At 39.1% G+C, this 25,099-nt stretch overlaps 2 protein-coding genes across 2 annotated transcripts in view; both read right to left on the bottom strand.

Moving 5' to 3' along the window:
- Positions 1-2,202: 2,202 nt before the first annotated feature.
- LOC134806912 (uncharacterized) overlaps positions 2,203-25,099 on the bottom strand; it is a 44,753-nt gene continuing 21,856 nt past the window's right edge. The window contains exons 4-6 of the mRNA XM_063800075.1: positions 14,437-14,483; positions 12,537-13,376; positions 2,203-7,428 (exon numbers count right to left, since the gene is read on the bottom strand). Of these exons, the coding sequence (XP_063656145.1) occupies positions 7,391-7,428; positions 12,537-13,376; positions 14,437-14,483 (925 nt within the window). The 3' untranslated portion in view covers positions 2,203-7,390. The remainder of the gene's footprint in view (positions 7,429-12,536; positions 13,377-14,436; positions 14,484-25,099) is intronic.
- On the bottom strand, positions 2,211-12,706 carry KCNJ2 (potassium inwardly rectifying channel subfamily J member 2). Its single transcript, NM_001428081.1, has 2 exons — positions 12,537-12,706; positions 2,211-7,428 (listed from the first exon to the last, which is right to left on the bottom strand). Exon 2 carries the CDS (start codon positions 7,210-7,212, stop codon positions 5,929-5,931), a length of 1,284 nt encoding a protein of 427 aa, NP_001415010.1. The 5' UTR covers positions 7,213-7,428; positions 12,537-12,706; the 3' UTR covers positions 2,211-5,928.

The raw sequence follows: 25,099 nt of genomic DNA, 5'->3' as shown, positions 1-25,099 counted from the left end.
TTCCAGTTTCCGCACTGAAAGTCTTGCACGCTAGAAAACCCCTGAGTCCCAGGCAAATCAGGACAGTTGGACACCCAGTTCCTAAGCCAGGCACTCTGATACTCTTATTCTACTTGTGCTTTGCAGGTACTACCCTGTAATTAGATATTTCTCTTTTTATAAAATCATTATAACAACCCTCAGATAGTGACTAATCATTAGGTCACTTAGCTCCATGGTCTGAAATATTCTGAAGAAACACTGAGGTCCTGAAATAAGCTGATCACGGACTTGGTTCTTTACTTCATTTAAAGGACATAGAGCTAGCCATCCTTTATTCATTTATGCATTTATTCACTCACTCAAATTTGGGCAAACAAATACGATTCATTTAATCAGTTTTGCTAGCTTGAAAATGAATATTTCTAGATGGAATTTTGTTTTTTTCTTTGCAAGTATGACCTGGGAAGCTGCTGCTTCTGAAGGCTAGAGCTTGGAGGTCTTGCCTCACTTGTCACTCAAAAGACAGTCCAAGCAAAAGGACTCTGAAATTCCACCCCTGCCTTTTCTTTTTGTATACGTATTTAATAAAATAAAAAATAGAGGCCTGTATAGCATGCAACTCACTGCCTGGCGTTACCATAACCGGTCTTGCTTAATTATCTCAATTGCCCAGAGGATTGTGTTACACCTTTGGCTGCCTACCATGGGCAGAAAGCAAAAGTGTGGATGTGGTCGGGTTCCTGCAGCTTGGTTAGTAACAGAACTTTGTGGTTTCGCCTGGAGACAGACCTAAACAATTCCTCGTTAATTGAAATTAATCTTAAGTTTGAAATTTACCCAAATCCCACAACCAGTGTTTGTAATTACTCTACTCCTTGTAAGTTGTTCTCTCTCACCAAACATTAAATGAGGAATTTAGGAACGAGTTATGAACGAGGCAAGAATTCTGCACTAACGTATGCTGTGCAAACAAAAAGGATGTATTTTCATTACCGAAAAGGATAAAAACTGAAAAGCAGAAAGGTCTTAAATGGTGAAGCTTTTACCAAGAATATGTACAAAAAGAAAGCACATAGAGTAGTCACAAAAAGCACAGCCTAGTATTGAATGGCCTCAGTTTGAATTTCAGCACTAATAATTCCCATATGTACTTGGACAAGGTGCTTAACCTCTCTGAGCCTTAGTTTCTTCATTTCTTAAATGACGACAATAATACAGCCTATTCCATAGACTTGCTGTTAAGACTAAATTATTTAGTACTTAGAAAGGACTTAGAGTCATATTTGAAACATAAATAATAATTGCCATATTAGTTAAAGAAAAAAGAGCAAGGTGCAACCCATATTTTAGAATGCAAATTTTCTCCATATTTCCAACCTTGAGAAACATTTATTTATTTCAAATTTGCCAGAGAAAGTGGCGGGACTACATATCCTTGGTAGCTTTGTGACCTGAAATGATATATAGTTTAATGGATAAAACTAGGTTTAGATGCAGGTAAAACCAGAATCCAAATACTACCTCATTGATTCATTAGCTTTAAAATTCATACTCAGTTTCTTCACCCAAAACAGGGGTCAACACACTACTGGCCATAAGCCAAATCTAGCCCACTGGCTGTAGATGTTAGTAAAATTGTTTTGAAACACAGCCATACCATTTGTTTTCATATTGTCTGTAACTGCTTTCACATTACAAGGCTGAATTTGCATAGTTGAGACAAAGACCCTCTGGTTCATAAAGCCAAAAAATACTTAACTGCCTGGCCCTTTACAGAACTTATTTGCCAAGTCTTAGTCTATAATACAAAATAATAATATCCTGATTTGGTTTCTGTGGGAATGAGATAAAAATAATATGTAATGCAAGAACTCTACACATAGTTGAGGCTCCATAAAGAGCAACTACACCTTATCACCCATTAAAGAGAGAAGCAAAATCTAAACTTGATAATATTTTTGTTAGTTTTTTTTTTTTTGGCGTGTTCATTGGTCTTTTGTATTCCCTTTCTACCTAGCCTATTCTATCCAAAAACAAAATATGAGCTTGACTTCCTCTAACTTGAATTAAACTAATCTGCCACCCCACTGCACCTGTCTGTTGAGGCCATTTCTATGGCTCTATTCATCTAACCTATCAGGGTTTATGTTCCATTGTTTGGGAACATTTGCTTTATGGTGTTTCTAGAGTAATCATACAGGAAGCCCAAAGATTCTTCCATGAATTTGTTTTCAATTTTTAATTTTTTTATTTAGAAATAATAAAATAAGACATAATATATAAAAATATGTACAATCCATGGTTTGTGCAGTACAATAGGAAGACTTTAGATACAAAAAGACAGCAAATGGGAAAATAATAACTATCACGATTGTCAATGGCTAGGATTGTTCAACTTGCCAGAGCCCAGAGCGGAAACCCAAAATTACTAGAAAAGAGATTCTACTTTGCTGAGGGTTGGGGATGGGCAGGTAGCTATGCCACACTTTTTTTTTCCCACCTTAACATTATTACACACAGAGTGAAAAAGAACTCACTCTGCTTCTCAGGACAAGCTTTTGCTTTTACTGAGTGGTTTATTATAAAATATGAAGTGACATTTATTAATTGTAAGGGAAATATGATTTACGGGACACAACTCATCAGATAAACAGAGTTGGGATAGGAGTGTACTGGCAAGAAAGGAAGTAAAGAGAAGAAAGAATGCATTAACAGAATAAAAACAAAGTAAAACAAACTTTTCTAGGAATTTGGAAATGACAACAGTGCCATAGTGACATCCTTAAAATGTCTGATTCAAGTATACTCTTAGAGGGATAGAAAACTACTCCTTTCTCAATAATCAAAATAGAGTTCACTTTGTCTACATTTTGTTTAAAAATAGGATAACCAGGAATCTATGGCTCCCCCCAAAAATATAGTGCCCTTCCAGATATGGGCAAAAATTCTTTAAAAGGGAATAAATCCGAAGTAAATCCAACAGCGAATCTGCTTGCAATAGAGAAGCAACACACATCTGGGAATCGACCCCAGATATTCATGGTGAGTCCCCTCCGTCTGCATTCTAATGACATGTGTACACTAATTAAGGAGACCCAGTCAATAAGGACAAATATTTTGAAGGTAAAATGCAGCAATCAATGTCGTGCATTACCTGTGTCTTGGCTCTTGACAAAAAAAAAAAAAAAAGAAAGAAAAAATTGCCATTTAAAGCTTGTAACTGTTAAAACGCTAATAACTAGAAAAAGGTTTCAAATGAACAGTCCATGCTGAAATAAATAACAGAAGAACATAGCAATACGAACCTTATAAGGCTGGTATATATTTGCTAAAACCATGCTAACCGGTAGCATATAGGTACTAGCTCTCAGAAATTACTGCACTGAAATTATACTTTCTATGGCAATTATTTTTCTTTACAGACCTCTATTTACATTTGGCTTTAAATATGAAAATATCTGATAAACTTTATAAAATGTACACTTTAAAAACATAGCTTCTGCAAAATTTTCTTGAAAAAACAAACCTGTGCACCAGAAATTTTATATTTTTTTCTCTTTTTCAGAAGTAAGTTGAAAGATTTCCCTCCCTCTTTCTTGCCCCCCCCCATACCCACCCCCTTTCAAATTTCTCAAGTCTTTTTAAGTGGCAGCACTGTGTGTTTAGGGGGAGCCTCTTTTGTGGTCACCCCCATTCTCCACTGTATCTTCATTTAATTTACATATCACTGAATACTCTTTGGTTTGATTATTTTCCTTTGCAAAACATCATAATAGCAGCAGCTGAAGCCCTCAATATCCTCTCACTGTCAAGAACCAAATTGTTGCCTCTTCTGTAGTTTTCTTGTCCACTCAATCCCCAATTCCTCCAACTCTTTAAACACCTTCCCAAACCTGCCTTTACATTTGGATCTAAAACAACCACTTGCTTAACATCTCTTTCTTTGTTTCATTGAAAATAACACCTCAGTTTTCCAAGCCATCAAATCTGAAGGCTGAAAACAGCAAAAATTGTCATAGTTTTGCAGGCACGGCATTCAGATATGGCTGTTCAAGAACCAGAGACCATCACAAACATCAGTTTACAAAATACATGATTCTAGAACAAGCTGTTTTTTAATGGCATACAGAGATATAATACCATAAGAGAGTTGATTTTGAGACTCCAATTAAAAAGAAAAGTCAGTAATCCCAGAATTCACAAATAGGGAACTTTAAATTAAAAAAAAAAAAAAAAGAGTTCCATTATTGAGCTTCAGTGAGAAAAAAAAAAAAATTATGTTTCTAGCAAGGCAGTCAGCCAGGCAGGGGAGGCTTCTGGAAAACAATGTGTCCTTCCTTAGTAACCTGCTCTAGGGCTCCACAGGAGAAAATGCTTAGCTCACATTCAGTCATAAGTATGCACACAGAAAAGGGAAATAGCTGTTTTAGACCATTATCTCCTTTACTTGTGATTATGTTATATTTTTATGGCTCTCATTGACCCTAAAATACTGAGACATTTTCATGACTATCCTCTGCCATAAAAAAGGCAAGTTTCCTCTTCTTCCTAAGCACTTGATCTGAAGTGCTGCATCAAACTGGCTTGTCCACACCTCCCTGTTTCCCTGCTTTGGCATTTGCCGCCCTATCTGACACTGTAGGACTCAATCCAGACAGACTGATCAGAAGAGCAAGCGTGGAGGCCAGGTGTGGCATCTTCTCTAAGGTGAAGGTGGGCTGGCGATGTCCTGACAGTCCAGGCAATAAATTCAGCAGCAAGGGTTTAAACCCATTTATCTTTCATGCTGGATGGCTCAGTTTTGAGAATGCCAGGATGCCAAGGAGGTCCTATGAAGATCTTGTCTTATGAAATGAATTTTGGAATGTGCAAAAGGAAAAGCCCAGAAAAATATAAGAGTACATCACCATCTCACACACTACACATGAGCCTGGCCAGCACTGCCTAGCAGGAAAGGATAGACGTCGGTATTGTGTGTGTGTGCCCCTTTCTTCTTCTTCCTCTTAAAATAAAAAAGTTACATGAAAGGACAAAATTTTTAAAAGCACTAGACTGACTAGACTCGGTGAGTATGATGCTCTATTTTCTGAATAAGGTGCAAAATGAACCGGCGGTTCAAGGTCTTGCTGAGGTTCAAAGTTATTGTCTCTTGATTTCAAGGCAGCCCATGGGGCTTTGTTTTCTTTTAAGTGTAAGCTCCACTGTGCAAAAATATGCATTATCTTTGGTATTTATTTTAGGTAGTTTAACTTAAAATTTGAGATAACCCATTAACATCATGGAGGAAAAGAAAAAAACAACAACAACCCAGAGGCTACCATTTGGCTAGTGTTACATAATGCCCTTATGTAACAAAGAGAGAGAGAAAAAAAATCAATTCTAGCAAACAAATTACTGGCCTCAAAAAATCAGGCTCTTGTTTTGGCAGTTAATAGCCAAATACTTGCCACTTTGAAGCGCATCATGAGCTTTCAATAAAATTCAACACTGACTTTAAAATTACACAAAAGGAAAACTACACTGCAACAAAAATACACATTTGTGTTCATGTAGTTAGCAGCTTTTCAAAAATTAAGGCAGAGTCTTGCCTTTGTTATGCCATTAAAAACATCCTTGTTCCCTAAAGAGAAGCATTCTGGATAAATCAAATACCCAACCAAGGCTTGCCTGCAAGTTCAAGTTTTGGAAAAACACAAAACAAAACATAAAAACCCATAACTTATTCAACAACATCTATGTGCCATCGGGTCACATGGAGACATGGTTAGTGCTTTATGCTAATCATGGAGCTTACAGTCTTTCTTTGAAACCATTGTGCTTGCCTCAGTCCCTTGTGGCCGCTTGCTTGACCCATCTTGACCAGTACCGTCATCTGTATAACTGTTTTGGGCCTCTGACCAACAGACCGTGTTGTAAAGTAACTATTCCAGAGAAGGAATCAGTCAGTCATATCTCCGACTCTCGCCGTAAGGGCCTGGGCTCTAGAGGTACACTTGCCTGGTTGTGAAGGTCTATGTCAGGGGGCGTGTCCGTACTAGTGCTTTCTGGAACTCCATTTTCACTGTCGTCTTCCTCTTTGCTTGTGAGGGCAACTTCATTTTCATAGCAAAATGAATTTGCATTCGAGAGGATATATTTCTTTTCTGCTAAGTCTCTGGCACTACAAAGGGGAGTGTTGGGGACTTCGTAAGTTTTGTGGAACCTGGAATAGTCCACTTTGTAGTAGTGCTTCTCTTCAAAGAGCACAGGCTCATAGCGGTGGCCCCACAGGATTTCATTTGCTAGATAAGAGCTACGGCACTGTGTTGTCATGGCAGTGGCTTCCACCATGCCTTCCAGTATGACCACGATTTCAAAGTCTGCGTTGTCAATGTCCTGTTTACTCAAATCATATAAAGGACTGTCTTCATCTATTTCATGGACTATAGTGATCGGGGACACCAGAAATATACGATCGATTCCACTGTCAAACCCAACATTGATGTCTATTTGATCCAGAGGGATATACTCCCCTTCAGAAGTAATTCTGGATTTGAGGAGCTGTGCTCGAACATGAGCTTCCACCAAGTGGCTTTTCCGAAGATTGCCCACTCGCCACATCAAACACAGCTTGCCGTCTCTCATGGCAATCACGGCATTGTGACTGAAGACGAGAGTCTCGTTTCTCTTCTTTGGCTTTGCCATCTTGGCCATGACTGCGCCAATGATGAAAGCATCGATGATGCAGCCCACGATTGACTGGAACACCACCATGAAAACAGCAATTGGGCATTCATCCGTGACACACCTGAAACCATAGCCTATGGTTGTCTGGGTCTCAATGGAGAAGAGGAAGGCAGCCGTGAAGCTGTTGACCTCGGACACACAAGCTTTGCCCTCTTTGGATGCATCCAGGTCCCCATGGAGCAGAGCTATCAACCAAAACACACAGCCAAAAAACAGCCATGACAGGACGAAAGCCAGGCAGAAGATAACCAGCATCCACCGCCAGCGAATGTCCACACACGTGGTGAAGATGTCTGCGAGGTACCGTTGCCCCTTCTCACCCACATTGATGAACTGAACATTACAGTGGCCATCTTTCTTCACAAAGCGGCTCCTGCACTGTTGTCGGGTGTGGACTTTACTCTTCCCGTTCCCAAAGCCATTTGCAACTGCCATGGTGGCCAACTTCATACCGTCTTCTTCTGAAGAGACGATGCTGTAGCGGTTGGTTCGCACACTGCCCATCGCTTCTGCTGGGGACTCCAGTGCTTCTGCTTTGGAAAACAGTCTGAGTTTTTGCAAAACGCTTTGGAGAAACAGTTTTGAATGTTCGGTGAAGACACACACACAAAAAAAATGAGGAGAGATGGGTGTCTCTGGGAGCCTTGTGGTTCTACCAAGGTCTGTCTGCTGACATGCAGAGTTACTTTAATGACTCAGCTGACATCCAGAGAACATGTCCTGCAAGAAAAGAGAGACTGTGCATTACAAAATAAGCCACTCTTAAAGAATTCTACTGTCTAAGACAACATATCCTAACAAAAACACATAATCAGGTAAAGATAAGTATAATTTACATTAAATTATAAGGTTTTAAATTTCTTTGTATCCTAAGCATGCTTTGTAAAACTTTTATTTAAAAGCATAAAGTCGTTAAACATAGAAGAGTTGTCGGTGACAGTTGTTCAACCAAAATGTCAGGTCAGGTCCCCTTTCCCTTCTTATTGGCCAGGGATCTAGAATATTCTATTGTTCAGGTCTACCTCTCCCTTCTCTTATTCTCTTCTTCTGCCTGCCCCACTTGCTAGGATCCCTGTTAAGCAGATGAAAGACTGTCTGATTCCAAGGTTTGTCGTAAAATTTTTGGAAAAAGGACATGTTTAGAAAACTTCAGGTGGACGCAGCATTGATATCCACTGAGTTGCATGTGCATTACGGGAGAATATTAGAGTCCCTGATGGCAAGGTTGAAATCGGAAGACAGACTATTTTGTTTAAATGATATAACTGAGCAGACCGGATAGGCTGACGAAATGCTAGAGGAAGAAAGTCAGATTCCCACCTACAAATAGAATAGTGAAGTGGATTTTGGAGTAGGCTTGACTGAGTGTGTATCCTGAAAATAGAGGGAACTAGTGGACAAAACCTCCTACGATGGTGAATACTGCCCCTATTGCTTATAATAATCTGAAATGGATCCCAGTTTCTGGATACTGTTTGGGCTTGCTTCATCACTTCTCACACTTTAAGCAACCACTATGCAGAAATGCCTGCTAAGTCTCTATTAGTACAGGTAATTCTGGCTTGAAGACTTTGAAGACGCAGGTTTGCTCTGGGGGATAGAGAGCAATTCTGTTGCCTAGCAATAAGAGCCCTGAAATTCTCCTGAGATGGGGCTGTCATGTGTAATGACAGGCTAGGAAGTAAGCACCATTGTGCCAAAGGACCAGGTCTTTAGCGGATTGAGATAAGGCAGGAACTCATTTCATGTGAGTCCAGTGCTGTGTTCTCTCAGACAGAGACAACTGTGTAAGGACAGATCATAAATGCCAGTCCGCTTACTTTCACTTCCAGCGCTGTTATTTGGTATAGGTTCCTATGGAGAAGGCACTCACCTTTACTTAATATGTGCAAATAGTAGTTCTCAGTTTTCTCCTATTGCCTCAGTCTTCCCTAGCTAAGAACTATCTATGTACTTTAACTTTCCATCTTCACTCCTAAGAAACTATTTCCCTTGACTAACTAACAAAAAGCTAAGAGAAAGTCTAAGGTGTTTTCTTTACCAAATGTGTAATAACAAAACTAATAAGAGTTAGAACTGAAAAATAAAGCCCATCTTCAACTTTCCATACAACCAAATCCTTCTGCTATATCAAAGGGGGGCAATGAATAACTCATGAAAAGAGTCAGAAATTTGTTGATGCCTGATAATGAAGACTCCACTTTTTTCTTCTCTAAATCCATTAAGATTAAACAGTTAATAGACCCGATACCAGCCAAGCCAGCCGCAAACAAATAAAGCAATCCATTTATGTTGTTTTTGTGCATTCCCTTAAGAAGAGGCAAGGTGCATTGCCTTTGAAAATGCCTTGTTACTGTCTTTTGACTTCTTCTTTATCCAAGTTATTATGCAAGAATGTGCCCCAACACATTTTTCCTGAGATTAGTCATCTATGAAAATTGCAATGTGTGTTACATTTTGGCAGCTTTTGACACCTAAATGATGCTCAGTTTGAAAGTGCCTTTGAATTACTTTATAAAAAGAAGTTACTGTGCTTTCTTAACCTTCCACCTGCTTCAATGTTTTGTCTGCTTCCCTGTGAAGTTTGCACTTGGACCAAAGAAACAAGAATCCTACCCCTCAAGGTTCTAGATCCTGTACATGGACAGCATTTTTTAAGCAATTATTTCATCTTAGTTTTCTCACATTACTAAACAGACAGAGACAGCAACAACACCAAACGCAGGTGTACATTTCAAAAAAAGGAGAAGAACTTCATTCAATGAATGCTTTGTATTTTTGAGTTCTGATTGACTTCAGAACTTTGTATTATAAGCTGACACCAAGAAATTCCCTTTTCATGATTCAAAACAATCCTTCCATGTGAGTTACCATTAGGGGCCATGAGTAGACAGTCTCAAATTTCTTCTGACTTATTTCTGTACTCCTTCCAGATTAAAACATAACAACCATATGAAATCTAAAGACTGAATTATGACTTTCCAAAAATCTTGACCCCAGGACATTTGTTTGGATTCCACAAATCACACAATACCAGCTTCCTATGAATAGCTTTCCACATTTAGAATCTTGAAAGTAGCCTGTATTGAGAGACTATTATTGTCTTATTTCCATTGCTAATAACAGAATTTGTTCCACATGTGGAGCATCATTTAGAAATTTTACCATTTCTTCCTGGAAAGAGAAAAAGAGGAGTTTGGGGCTTTTTTTTTTTTTTGGCAAAATGAAAACTTTTGCCACTTCAAATAGATATGCCTCCAAACAGATTTATGTGTATATGCAGGTGCACACACATATATGTATTCAGACTTTTTGTGGAGCTGATTACATAGCTAAAGTCTAGAACCTGTCAGGGTTTGATGGGGTAACGGTCTTAATGTTTCATGGTAAAAATTGCTTTTACTGTTAACCTGCCCACATGCCTGAGCGACTTTAAGCAAGCAAAAAACTTCCTTGCCCGGTCCTCTCACTAGCAATTACCAATTCGTGAGCAGCTGAGAAAAGCTATCATTAAAAAAACAGGGCTTACATGCAACTTTATTTCAAGCATATATTCAAAATAATGTTTGAGATGCAATCAATGAGGAGTAGATGAGAAAACTAAGTGATACAAATCCAGAGAATTGAAATCTGATTTGATGAACAATGTGTAAATCTCCCTTCCAGCCAAAATATTTAAGGGTCTAGATGTAAATTTCATGGACACAAATAATCATTTTTATCCAGGCCATAACCCATGATGTAGAAAGTATTTTTGGGAAATTGAGAGGTTACATGTGGTGCTGTTCATGTTAAGACTATTTATAGGCTGAGCCAAAATTAAGCATAAGCAATGGAAAAAAATAGTTCAGCGTTTTAAACTTAGGTAGATGTTAAAGGAGAAAGAGCTATGGATAAATGTAAGGTCAAGGAGATCACATGGTACAAATGAGGGATCTAAATTGCTTTGACTATATAGGTAATACTTCCAATATGGCTTATAAATAACTAAAAAAAAAAATCAAATGAGAGTAAATGTGTCCTGTAATATGGTCATGGTGTGCAATGAATAAGAAAGTTTCTAAGGATAGGAAATAAAGGTAGCAAAAGAAAACATACTGGGCTGAGAGACAGGTCTGCTAATGAGTGTTTAGAGCAGCTATTCCCCAGCTGACGCCATATAGAACAGCCTGAGTGTGCTCTGGGCACATGTTGCTATGTGAGCACAACTGCTAGGAAAGCAGCCTCTTAGAAGCTCAATAAACATGAGGCAGGAGGAGGGGGAAGTGGGGAGGGGAGGGGGATACCCATCTATCTACGTGTGAGCCCCCTGTCTAACATTTATACTCAACGACACTTGGCTTGTAGCACTGCTCAGCATTTGCATACGCTGAAAAACAGACATGTTTGGTAAATAAAAATATACACTTAAAAAAATCTGAAACACTCAATCTGTGCAGGTAGCTGTTTTCAATCTTTCAGGCTACGCAAAAGTCATACAAGGACGCTACAGCTAACCAGAGATTCTACAACTCAGGAGTCCAAAGGATGTAGAAAGACTGTGTTCTTTTATTTTTTTTAAAAGCAAAATTCACATGAGTTTAGATCAAATATTTCTTATGGAGACCAAGAACATTAAAAAATAAAGTGTCATTAAAATATGAGAGAGGAGGAAGCTAAGTAAAATGGCCTTGACCTTATCCTCACCCTTTCCACCATGCTTCAATTAACATCTCTTACCCCTTCTGAGCACCAGGATTTTTCCAGATAATGGCAAATAGAAATGAAACATTTGGAAGTGAGCAGGAAAACGCTAACAAGTGTACAGATAATGTACAGCAGACACACAACATTGGTTGGCGAGAGGAAATCTGGCAGCCTATTGATTATTAATGTGAAAAGAAAACAAATGGTAAAACGCAATATGGTTTCTTTGCATATCCGAGGTTTTCAAATAACACCTTATTTCCTAACAGGTAAAATCTGAATTTATGAAAATCGTCGGAACTCACAGCCTTATCCTAGTGATCATCCTATGATATCCGTACCCAGACACAGACATTAAACTGCCCATTCCCTATCCCTATTTTTTTTCCAATTGACATGATGAATCCCTGCTATGATGCAATCTTTTTGCAGAATCAAGTCGTTTTGACTATTTTGCTTTCCTAAAACCACACTGTCTTCAAGCCAGGTATTAATACCATTATTACTGAAAATAACAAATTGGTTAGGGGAGAGTGATATGTAATGTGAAAGTTTTGCGATCCTCAGGCTCAAATCCAACTCGGGCTCCCGCTCTTCTTTCAGGAAGGCAACTTTGAGACACTCACTCTGTTTGAAACTCACAGCTATACTTGAAGCAATGACGAAAAAAAAAAAAAAAGCCAAGGATCAAGAATAGTGCTGAGTCCCAAGCTTTGCCAAGGTTTAAGACCAGGGCTCAAGACGCACCCCCAAACCCGCAACCACGTTTTCTTTCTTTTTTTCCCCACTTAGAGTGAGAACCGAACACAGACGCTCTCGCCCTTGCCTCCAAACCCAGTATCTCGCTACAGCTGGTGCATTGGAAGTTATGAGCACAAACAGATGCTGCAGAGAAATCTGTTTCTATTGCTCAACTGTTCCAAGCATGTCTCAGTATTTTTAGCTCTGGGGATGTTCTGGTGCGCACACAAACTATATAGGCATGATCTGGGACTCCGTTGTGTGGGTGAGCGCTACAGCAGTGTGACAGCTGGGCACCTCTGGAGCAGCGGGGCAGGGTAGGGTAGGGGACGGCGGCCAGAGTCCATTCCCCAGGACACACCGGCAGCGAGCGAAAAGGAAGAAAACACAGCAGCCCTTACCTGTTGCTGGCGCAGGAGCATGGGGACATGGAGTGGAAGTGGGGGGTACAGAGGCATGTAAGATCCAGTGGTTTGTAAAAAGCGAGTGAGCCAAAGCAAACCAGAATTCCCAAGACCCAGCCCGCCGGCGCCGGGAAGGCTGCGCGCTGGCCAGGGCTCCAGTGCGCTCTGCAATATCCTGGGCTCTTTTGAGGCGGTCCGTGCGACACCGGCTCTCCTGGCCCCGCCCCCGGCCGCTGCCGGCCAATCGCAGCGCGCCTGGCCGCGCGGCCGGCCCCGGGAACCGCGACGGGGAGGGGAGGATGCTGCGAGGCGTTGCCAGCGGAGGGAACCTGCCGCCGCCTCGTCCCCCCTCCACCCTCGGAGCCCGGCCGGGGAGTCGGGCCCGGGCCGGGGAGGAGGAAGTTGCGGCCCAGCTGGGACAGCAGCAGGTGGGAAGCTCCGCGCCCGGCTGTTGCGGCTGCCTGATTGCAGCCTGGCCTTGGGCAAAGCTTCCTACTCCGTCTGGAGCCCCACACACTTCCCGGTTCCCCCGCTCTTGGGCCGCTTGCCCTGCGTGCTCCTCGAGGGGCCTGCGAGGTGCCAGCGCCGGGTAGAGACCTTTGCCGCCGGGGCAGGATTGTTCGTCGGTCCCGGCGCGTCTCCCTCTCCACTCCCTCTCTGCCGGAGCCCCTCGGCCCTTAGAAGCCCCCCGCGGAGGCTGCAGCGCCCGGAGAAGCCACTGAGTCAATGGGGCGAGGGACTGGGGCGGGCGCGCAGAGCCCCCAGGATTGAGACGCGCGCAAGTGCGGCCACTGCAGCGCCGCTTGGCTGTTTGTTCTCCCGACTGTTCGCGAATTACTTACAAGGCGCCTAGGCTTCTCTGAAGGGTGGACGGCTCGTTCCCTCTCGCCTTGTCCGCCCTCAGTCTCTCCACCACCGCCCGGCACGCTTTGCTGATCTAAAATCAGAACAATTAGAGAGTAATGATTTTTTTTTGGAATAGCAACTCCTACAGACACTCAGATCTGCCCTCGCTTCAGCGCCTCCCAGCCCTCCTTCCCAGCAGCCAGGCGAGAGCGCGCAGACCCCTAAAAAGCAACTTCAGTGTTAACCGGGTCTGGATCCTGGAACTTTATAAACTAATCCGTGTGTGTGTGTGTGTGTAAACCGAAGAGTAAGTGCCTATTATTTCTGAGTACTTCGGTGTCCTAACGAAGCTTTGCTTCTAAAGGACGGGATATATTTTAGGAGTCTTTCTTTCCACTGAGTTTTTTAAATGTTTATTTTCTCGAGCGATCAAATGTGTCTTTTGTGCAGTTTATTTAAACCTCGTAAGGCCTCCTTGAGTCGCTGAACTAATTCAGCAAACTAGCTGGTATTGTGGACGGCGCAGTCGGGGTGGATTTTTGTGTGTAGGAGAGGTGAAACTGACAATTCAAGGAAAGGTTCTGTGCGAGTCCCCACCTCCCATCCTCATATCCACACGTGGCCCCTAGGAGGTGCTGGTGAAATATCCTTGCTTAGGTTTTGCAGATCCGCACTTACTCCTGCCTTACCAAGTGTGCCTTTTTTCTTAGCATTGAGCAAGGTACTTAAATTAAAAGGGTGTGCAAGAGATGATGCACTCGGTGTGGCTGCTCTGATAGCCAAATGGCGATGTGGTCCCAGTTAATGTGTTGAGATTATACTGTTCACCAAGCCCTGTTACGAACTCTGTTGCCATGAACGTGGGAATAATGCCTGCCCCAAGGGAGGTCTTCTTTAACATCTGTTTAGTCATGTGTTATTTATAAACAGCTTGAATTAATACTGTAAAATAGACGGATGTCTAAGAATCTAGGCTGTAGCCTAAAGCTAAATGAACCTGAGGGTAGACAAGTTCACTCTGTATTAACCAAAGGATAATGAATGAGTTCACCGCTCAGTTCAATAAGCTTCTTCTGAAATATGCTTCCTCCTGGACGTCTAAGAAACAGGCCAAAAGTTTAATTATCCCTTAAAACATGTTAAGCCTAAATAGAAAAAGGAAATTAATCATTTATAGATTTTCTCTTCTTTATTATGATTCAGTTGGTGCATCTGTAGATGGCTAAGAATTTTCCAAACCATGTGAATTCAGAGAGGCAACACTTTTGTTGTTGTTGTTTTTCCAGGTAATGAGCTCGCTTTGAAAACCAGTCACTCGGAAAGGGATGACATTTTTATGCAACTTGGATTGAAATGGTTTTGCTTTAGTATTCTACTCTAATTAGAAAGAATACACCACAGGCCGAAATAGTTTCATATGATAGGAAAATCTTTAAAGAAAGGAACACAGAGTTATTAGATTATGGTTGGCTGTATAAATTTAGCTGGGCAGCGGGAGGAAGGTCATAATAAATGTATCCTGCTCTCTCTCATCAATTATCAGCAGCACATCCCCCAACATTCTCTCCTCCCAAAGACTGAAGGATGTGCAGCAAAGCTTATATCTTGAAGGAGAAGGTTCGGGAAAAATTAATGATTTTAATTAGAACTTTCCAATCTAAGTAGAATCATTACCTTAATTAGCTAAATAAGGAAGTATGAAGGATGAAATTTTGCAAATGAAATTTTGTAAATGCATGGTAGCGTAGAATACCCCCATTGCTTCATTTTAAAAAAAGAAAATATAAATGCATTTTAATTAATAAATGACTTTTCATCATGTCCCTATTAGGAAAATTCTGTGTGCCAATGCTTTCGGTGTTTGATTTAATACATCTTTTGAAGTGATGCGTGATACAGATTTCTGTATTCAGAGTCTATCTTTTTTGGCTGAATCAGGCCTTATTTAGCAAAAATCCCCATTAGTCTTGGACACGAATGCAATTGGGTGTTGGGATCCATCTGTGGATTAAATTTTTCCAAGGAAATGACAATTATGCTCTTACTGATTCTCTCCACGGTAACCACCTATAATATTAGAGCCAAATATTAGTCACAATCTGTATCTGCAGTCAGATTGTGAATAGCTGTGTGACGCAGAAGGTGATTGTTTCACTAGAAGCACAAATCTTTCCTTTGCATTTATATAAAGATCCCCAACAATTAGACATACTTTCAGACTTCCATTAACCATGTATATGCAGTTCAAATTCACAATGGTAAAACATCAAACGCTCCTGGCATTTGTATCCACTGGATATTAAAAACCACTTTCTAATCTTCAAAGTAATCATCATTAGCAATAAATAGTAAATAAATCATTGTCGGATTGCCCGGAAATGTAGACAGGCTGAGTTTGCAATCTGCTGCTATGAGAACAAGCCACTTACTGTGGTATTTTAAGGCACTGTATGTAATCTTATTCATTGGAAAACAGTTTTGGCCTTTAGTTTCACTTACTGCATTGATAATATTTAATCTTCATATTTTTAAATTCAGTGAATGTATTTGTTGAAATAACTACTTTGTACTTTGGCTATATGCTAGGTGAGATGAAGGACAGAAGCGTCCTAGCGGGAGTAATTCCTCTTCTTAGGAGTTTAAAATGTCTAACTGAGAAGATGAACAAGGCAGAAGTGAAACATTTAAATGATCAAACAACAATATAAGGCAGCTTATGATTACGCACTAAAATGGATCAAGCAACAAAACGATAATCTTAGATTTTGAAGAATGGAATGAAGCAGGGTAAGACTTTGTAATGGAAGATTTAATACATATGACATATTACTATGTGTAGTGGTATTAAGGATGCTGAGAACACATCAGAAGATAGGAGTGGCTCCTCATTCAGTTAATTTCCTAAATGCCTGCTATGCCCCAGACCTTCCTATATACAGGTAATCAAGCATATGAATTATAAGTTTTTTCTAAGAATAAATGTCAGTTACATGGAAATGAATGAAAGGAACAGTATGTTTTAGTATAACTTTTGATGATTACTCAGTATGATTATAATAAACATAAGCTATTTCATTTTTTACCTGCAATACAGTAGGCCTATCAGGGTACAGTAGAGCCTTTTCTCCTGCATTAAATGACCCTAGACTAAGCTTATTTAAGCCCTTCTGCTTGTTTTCCCTTCTCCATCAATGTGAGCCTTCCGTTCTCATTTTTGCTTCTGATAATGTGCCTTGAATCTGTCAGGCTGTCACCATGCTCTGCCTAATTTGTTGATTCTAATCTGTGCTGGGCTGATAAATTATATAACCAAGGTTGCTAAAGTAATGTACAAGCAAATATGATTTAACATATCTAAAGATGCATTTTTGAAATAGTATGAGCAGATGCTGAATTTGGAGTTACCTTCGCTTGGTCAACCTCCTTTTCAGGTAAAAAAGCTTCAGGATTTGGATTTATGGCATCTATTTTGCTTCTCAGAGCATTTAAATGGCTTAGTCTTTGTATTTGCTGTTATAAATAGCTGAGGAAAACTTCTGAGTAAGTGAGATACCCGTGTGTTTGCAACTATCCATATGTTTATATGTACACATAAAACAAAATCATGTACTGATGTATTGAGAAGATATTTCAGTGCTTACTTTATCCGTTTATTATTATGACCTTTATTTTCCATCAAATATGTTAAAACCAAAATCAATAAGTGGGGCTGTTCTTTAAGAAGCTCACACTTCCAGAGCCTCCATGTTATTATTTAGTAAATTACCTATTCTGTCATGCTCTGGAAGACTTCATTTATCTCACATGAGTGAGACAATTACACTCTGAAAATACCATATTCATTTTAGGGCCAGACCCTACATTACTATGTTTCTTGATTCAGTGATTACAATGATCATTTCATCTGTGTTTTCTGGGATACATTAGGTCTCCCAAAGGTAATGAGTTTACAGCCTCGGTTTACCCTCTATAACCACGGATGGCAGTTCCTTAGGTCAGGTAGCCTTGCCGTTAAGTGCACGTCATTGGTTAGAAGAGGTGCCCCCTGAGAAAATATCAATCATTATGCACAGACTCATCACTGCCACTGGGGAAAGGCAAGCCTTATAACTGGAAGGGTGTAGTATCATCATTTAATCATAGTAATCAAGCAGTAATAAGAAGACTAATAATAAGCTAGCCTCTACGGAGGGTTTTCCAGGAAACAAACACTGCTTTTGTGCTTTACAGGATGTGCTATTCTGATGTTCTATATTGCACGTACATTTGCATGGGAAAATAATGAAGAGAGGGAAGACAGGAAGGAAGGAGGAAGTAGAGGAGACCAGAAAATATTCATTAGAAACTATTGGTTCTAAAGGAGACACAAACACGTTCAGTAGCCACTAGGGAAAGTGAGACTGCCACCAGCATCCATAGTCACCCTCTACAGCACAGTAAGAAATGCTTTCCAGTGAGAGGCGCCACCATTAGCAAACTGAATCTCATGTTTAAAACACCTGTAAGAATGTCTCTTTGCTTTAGTAATACATCTTTGGAAGATCATGAGAGTCATGCAACTTGACTTTTTCCAGAACTTATAAAAACAAAACAAAAAATTAAAACAAACAACACAAACTTCAGACAGCCAAAACTAATCACTATTGTAGATATTTATGGAATATGCCACAAGCTACGAAGAAAATGCAAAACATATTTTCAGTAACAACACTGTAATGATACTCTTGAAAGAAAATGTACATACTTGAATGTCTAGATTTTCAGATGTGGGCTTTAAGAATTTGTGGGTTTTTTTAAAGAGTATTTTTTGGTATTTTTAAAAATCATTGCTAAAATGATGTATGTCTATTTTGGAAAATGTAAAAGATAAGCATTTGAAAATGTAGAAGAATGTAGATAAATGTGGAAAATAATATAAATTCATATTCCTACCATTGAAAGATAACCATTATAAATACTTTGATATATCTTTCTCCTTTTCCTCTATTTCTGTTTCTATTTTTAAGTCTATGTTTTATAACTTTTAAAAATTAACATATTGGGTTTTTTTTTTTTTAATGATGGGGTCTCACTATATTGACCAGGCTGGCCTCAAACTCCTGACCTCAAGCGATCCTCAAACTCAGCCTCCCAAAGTGCTGGGATTATAGGCATGAGCCACTGCGCCTAGCCTCTGTAATTTTAAGATCAATTGTGTCATATTTTTAGTGCATGAGCATCACACTTTTTATATTATGCAAGCATCTGTCATGCAACTAAAAATTATTTGAAAGTATATATTTTAATGCTCACATATATTTTATGAACTATAATTAATTGTCACCTATCCTTATACCTTTATATTCATTTTTTTTGTTTGTTTTTTACCCTTATAAGTATGCATTTGCCTGGCCTTGGAGATTTTTTATCTTCATATTTTTCTCCTCTCATTATCGATTTCTAGATGTACAATTACTAGGTCAAAGCTTATGAACTCTTAAAGGTTTTTTTTTTCTTTTTTTTTAATGCAGTTCTTTCTAACGAAATCCCAATGGATTGAATCTCAAGGATGTTCTAAATTATGTGACTTCGCATAGTGGCAGTATTGCCCAGTGGGGAGAGGTTGAGCTTTGGGTCAACTTGACATGTGTTTGCAACCTGCCACTTACTAGTCGTGAAAGATTGTAATAGGAATTAGAAATAATATATGTAAAATGCCTAACACTTTGTGATCAACTAATCAAAGGTATCTTTTTATTCTGTCACTATTGCTACTGCCACTAATGATGATGAGAATGATAAAGTGAATAAATCAAACATGTTAGCTAGGATAATAAGGCATGCATACAATAAGTCTATAAATAAGTAACAGAATTTTCTGTAGTGCTTGAATAAGTGCTAAAGTCATAAATGGAGAGGTAAGCATCTGAGGAACTTAGCAACATATTAGTTCTATATTTGATAGTACAGGTTGGCATGAAACAGAGAAAAAGTAAAATGGATTTCACAATTGATGATCAGAATTTGAATAAATTCATAAAGGTATTTAAAGAAATATTAAGATTGAACATTAAACTTGGACCAGATTTTAGTCTTTCAAGACAAAGATCTTGAGTTGACACTTGGATTCTTTACACAGGGAGAGATCTACAGATGACTGAGCAGAAGGATAAGATGTGTAAACAAGGCTGTTGGAACATTAATCGAACTGTCATTTCTTCATCCATTGCCTCTGGATGCAGCCCTACCATCTTATCTTTGCTTCCATTTTTGTTTTCTTAATATGATTTCCAACATTCCAATTTTTATTTAAAAGGAAATAGAGATATAGAAATTATGTTCCATCTCTTCATGTGAATGGGACCTATACGTGTGGACTCCTAGCCTGCTGATACCAAATTCAATGTTTATTCCTCTGTTTTCTGCAGAGTATAACTTTTCCTAGCATCTCTGCTCAGACAAATCTAGAAACCTAAAATAAGACCTCTATTTTTCAAAGCCACTTTCTAATTCTCCCCTACATTTCCTCCACATTATTTCTTTCCTAACTCTAAAATATATGAAATTTGAATTTTTGCTCCTTATGCAGGACCAAATTCCAAATGCTTGGCTCAACTTTCATGGCTCTCTGTCTAAGAGTTTCTTCCATTTTAAAAATAAATTTGATCAGTATCTACAGGTTTAATTGAATGTTTCCTTTATCGTTGACCAGCTTCCATTCTGTAGGCACTTATCCTCAATCGAGATTTAATTTCAGTGCTCCAAGAAATTTATGTTTTAATATTCAATGTCCTAGTGTATAAATTACAAATAAATAAAACTTGTATTGCAACTATGCAAAAATGAAATGCTGTACCCAACTACTACCAATAACATTAGTGATTTATGATAGCACAATAATATTCATAGCATTATGACTATTAAAAGAAAATGCAAGTTTTCAGGTGAAACTTTTAGCTCCATGACAGACCAGCCTGTAGTTATCTGTGTACACAGTTTACAGCTACAAAAACCTACTTTGCTATTTATTGCAGAAAAGTACTCAGTTAAAAGTAAGCGTTGTTCCTTCAGCAAAATATTCACTGACCCAAAACTCTTTGTGACATTTTACAATGCACACAGCCTCATGCAAGTTTAGACAAGTGGATTTATACTGTCTTATGAGTTCCCGCCCCTAATAAATTACCTCATAATGCAAAAGTAACATATCTTTCATAACTATTTTGACAAAAGTTTAAAACACATATGATGAAGTTCAACTTTCAGGAACCAAGGACTGTCAGAAAATATTAGTTTCTACATTATATGTGCATTTAGAAGTTTACTTGAAATCTGCCTTTTATAAAGGAATGGTATGACTAAGTGGAACTGTACATTTTTTTAACTTGATTGCCATTAAAGCAGAAATTATAAGGTTGAAAAAAATAGGTGCTTAATTAGATTTTTTAATGTACCTATTAGGCTCAAATCCAGACATTTCATCTGCATCATTTGGATTTGAGCTACCTACAATTCATTTTAAGTGTTAAAGAAATTTAAATGAATTACTATTATAAGCAAATGTTTTCAGAAATTGTTTCTAGGATTAGCGATAGAGCAACTCTGAATTTATATCATAGACTTAAACTATATCACCAGTGTTTCAGCTTCTGATCTTTTTATCAGCAAAGATCTCATTTCAAAACGTGTAGTAATACAAAAGTCTATTCTTTTGTATGGTTTGCATAACTGAGTCACCAAGTTTTAGTAAGGCAGGAACTGACAGTATAAATAATGCTTTTTTTTTTTGTAATCTGATTGCCATTTCCCTGCATGTAAACAGAAATATGTGAATACTCACATTTTGCCTGTTAAGTCAACTTGGGAAAAAAATAATTAGGAGAGCCAGCTTTCCCATTTACTGAGGTTAAACCTCTTTTATGTGTTAGCATGTGGAAGAATGCTTTAAAAAAAAACCTTGAAAAATAAGATGTCCTACCTATCAAAGTCCAAAGCTATTGCTTTTACTGTATATTATTTTTATATAAAAATACAATGCCTTCTTTGCACAGATTAAGCTAAGGAAGGTATATACTTAATAGTTTAGTTGACAGAAAGCAAATTCAAAAAGTATATGAACATGCAGGCACACACATACAGACACATGCACATATACAATTATATCTGTTGACCCAATGATGACACATCCAAAAACCTTATCAAAAGATGAAGAGGGCTAAGATTTGATTTGCAGTTGCTTAGTTCTAACAGAAGAGCTGTGGTCAGTTCTAAGACTCTTTCTCATAACCTGCCTTCATGATCTTGATTTTATGGTGTTTAGAGTCCAGTTACATTTTGCAATTTAAAAAGTCACCTATTCACTCATTACACACATATTTATTATGCACTAAAATACGAAACATTCAAAATAGACACTGGCAACTCTCAGTATTTTTGAAAAGTAGAACAATCTGTAAAGCTGTAAGGCTAAACAGCTTCAACATGTCAGTAAAACATGAGCTAAATACACATAATTTAAGCAGTTCCCTTAGACTAAAAGACAATGCACATATTATTTAAATTTTTTTTCAGAAGCAATCTGAACATCTACCTGGTCAAAGTATCATTTAGCCCAACAGGCTTAGTCCCCAATGCCGTATCCATAGTTTCAAAATCCAGACAGTATAATGGAAATTTATACAAGTCTCTTTAATCCTGGGTTCAAAATGAATCAATGCTGTTCTCTAAGTGAATTAAACAGAAATGAGTTTACTCCTCCCTGTATTCTATCTTCTTTCCTTAAGCATTGCTTGCCTTTGTTCCTTTTTTTTCTCTCCATAGTCCGTACATTATTTCAAGTCCTACATAAAGGGGATTGGGACCCCAAAATAGCCGGTGATCCACGCAGAATGCTGTGAATTATATTACTACCACGATTTAGCACTGGGTTCATCTCTGAAAATACAGCTCAAGACCTGCATGATTTGAGCCACAGCCTCCGCTGAAAAGCGTTGCCTATCAAAGCAACACACAGAAAAAGCACCAAACATGCCTGATAATATAAAACCAAGCCATACCCCCACAGGGTGAGACAGTCCAGTCAGCAAGAAAAAAAAAAATCATTGTTGGAATTATTTCTCCATAATGGAAAGCAATTCTCTGTGAGTTGAGTTACAGGTCATGACATAAAACCAAAGAAAAAAAGAAAGAGCTCTAAGCATTGACAGATGTTCTGTGCTCGCTCCTGTCTCCTGAACCCCTCCGAGTCTCCATCAGAAGGCAGCCTGACCTGCAGCCCCTTTCAAGCTACTTAGAAACTGGAGATCTCTCATACAAAAGGTTTTACCCCTAATTCCACTGAAGACCCCTTCGAACCAAGCAAGAATTTTCTCATAGGAGAATTTAAGAGAGTCTATGGATTCAGGCTCGATTTCATAATTTCCTCTCTGTACAAAAACCAGGGTATTTATTTCTCTTACGTAATTTCCAGGGAATCAGTTCCATGACCTGGCTTGTATTCTGTTGGTCTACTGAGGGGACCTTACCGTCAAACAGTCACCCTTGGTGAGAACATACCCAAGGGCTGATATATGACTGCAAAGGAACTTAACAATTCCTGGAAGGAAAAGGGTTAAGAGCCAGTAAAAACAGCATAAATTTACACATGACCTAGTGTGATTACACTTTTATTCTCTTCCTTGCAAGAAACAACAACAATGACAACCTCCATAACTAATGCTTCTGGTCTAAAAAACCTTCTCCCTAAAGGACATGTTTTCACCCACTACCAATGATCTCAACAAATTTCTGGCTAGAAAGGACCTATAGACAGAGAGATGTACTTGCCGGTGAGTTTTCTTTCCAAAGGATCTAAAAAGTCCATTCCAGGTCGTGGGAAAATCATCTCAACGATTGGGCTGAAGGGAGCAGCCTTGTGTGATTGGTTTGTGATGGTTCGATTCAAGCTGACAAGTTCTAGAATTTTAATTGTTTTGTCCCAATCTTAACTTGCTAAGAAGGGAGATGGCTTGAATAGCCAGAGGCCTTGACTCCAGAAAGAACTGTGAGTAGATAAAAGCTACTGCAGTGGCCTTAGTTAAAAAAAAAAAAAAAAAGCTGGCCCTGATACCATTGCCTTCCATGAGGCAGAGTGCTCTGCCTTTTTTCTTTGCAAAATATAGGAAGAGGATTGTCTTAAGCAAGTGAAAAGTAGTTGGGGACAAATAAAGGACACACATTTGTTTCCTTTTATAGGTGAGATCAAATGCACCAAATACTAAAGGAAGCCAGTGCCTCAGTCCTCTCTGTCCTAGCCCTGCAATAGAGGCATCCCTAGGTGAATAAGCTAGTTACAAACTGAGCTCTCAGTATAGGATTCTTTGGGGCTAGCAGCAAGGGGGCAGAGAAGTGGGTTGCAACCTCTCCCTCCTGCTCATATCTCTTAACAACCCAACAATCTCCTTTCCTCTGTCTTTCCTTTTCCTCTGCTAGGATTTTTTCATCAGCTGAAGAACAGGGGCATCTGCTGCCACAGAGAGGAGAAGTTGCTCTTTTGCCTTTGGCCATGGATGTATCAGGGTGGCCGTGTATTCGCCTGGAGAGCCCACAGGTGCCACTGACACAGCAGCTGCTCTGACAATAGCCCATCAATGGTACGCTGTTCTCTTTCTCCCCTCTCCTCCTCCTTCCTGCTATCCACACACAAATTCTTCAAGGAAACCCTCTACTATGCTTCTTGACAACAGGGCTGAAATATCTGGAGTAGCAGATACCTTAGAAGGGCCATCTTGGAGACTTTTGAATGCAATTGATGGTATTAGAAGTTCTGATGAAGAACTAACTTAAATGGAAAAGGTAGACATCCAAAGAAAAGTAGACATTTAGAAATAGCATAATTGGAAGATTTTTATTTTAAAAATCCATTCTTAAAGCCGGGCACGGTGGCTCACGCCTGTAATCCCAGCACTTTGGGAGGCTGAGACTGGCGGATCATGAGGTCAGGAGATCGAGACCATCCTGACTAACACGGTGAAACCCCGCCTCTACTAAAATACAAAAAATTAGCCGGGCTTGGTGGCGGGCGCCTGTAGTCCCAGCAACTCGGGAGGCTGAGGCAGGAGAATGGCGTGAACCCGGGAGGCGGAGCTTGCAGTCAGCCGAAATCGCACCACTGCACTCCAGCCCAGAGGATAGAGCAAGACTCCGTCTCAAAATAATAATAATAATAATAATAATAATAATAATAATAATAATCCATTCTTAAAAAAGACAGCCTCAATTCTTCTGTGTGGAGTGACTTTCCTTACACCATATATATGGGCTATGCTAAAATGTATCTGTCTTCTTTTATTCATGAAAAACAATACGAGGAAGATAATTATTGACGGAAAAGTATCTGGGTCAGGAAAATGACCCAGAACCGAGATTTATGCTTTACCAGAGAATATCCTTATATTACTAGACCTGTAGAAAAGAAAACTCTGCACTTTTCTGATATTTTGAAGTAAGGGCACCACATGTTCCCTTCTGGAAAGAATAACAAGGATGTGCAAACTGTGTCCATAGGCCAAATCAAGCTCACAACTTATACATACAGCTTGTGAACTAAGAATGTTTTTACATTTTTACGGTAGCAAAAAATCAAGAGAGGAATACTATTTTGTGACATTTAAACGTTTTATGAAATTCGGATATGTGTATTCATGAATAAAGTTTTATTGGGGCACAGCTATGTTCATTCAGTTACAGATTGTCTC

The sequence above is a fragment of the Pan troglodytes genome, chromosome 19 (assembly GCF_028858775.2).
Source record: "Pan troglodytes isolate AG18354 chromosome 19, NHGRI_mPanTro3-v2.0_pri, whole genome shotgun sequence".
In the NCBI taxonomy this organism is placed as follows: Eukaryota; Metazoa; Chordata; class Mammalia; order Primates; family Hominidae; genus Pan; species Pan troglodytes.
Note: the sequence above shows the minus strand (reverse complement) of the source record. Positions and strands in the feature narration are given on the sequence as shown.

What these genes read in the sequence shown, in the direction of transcription:
- KCNJ2 (NM_001428081.1), bottom strand. Translation starts at nt 7,212, where the DNA reads ATGGGCAGTGTGCGAACCAACCGCTACAGCATCGTCTCTTCAGAAGAA.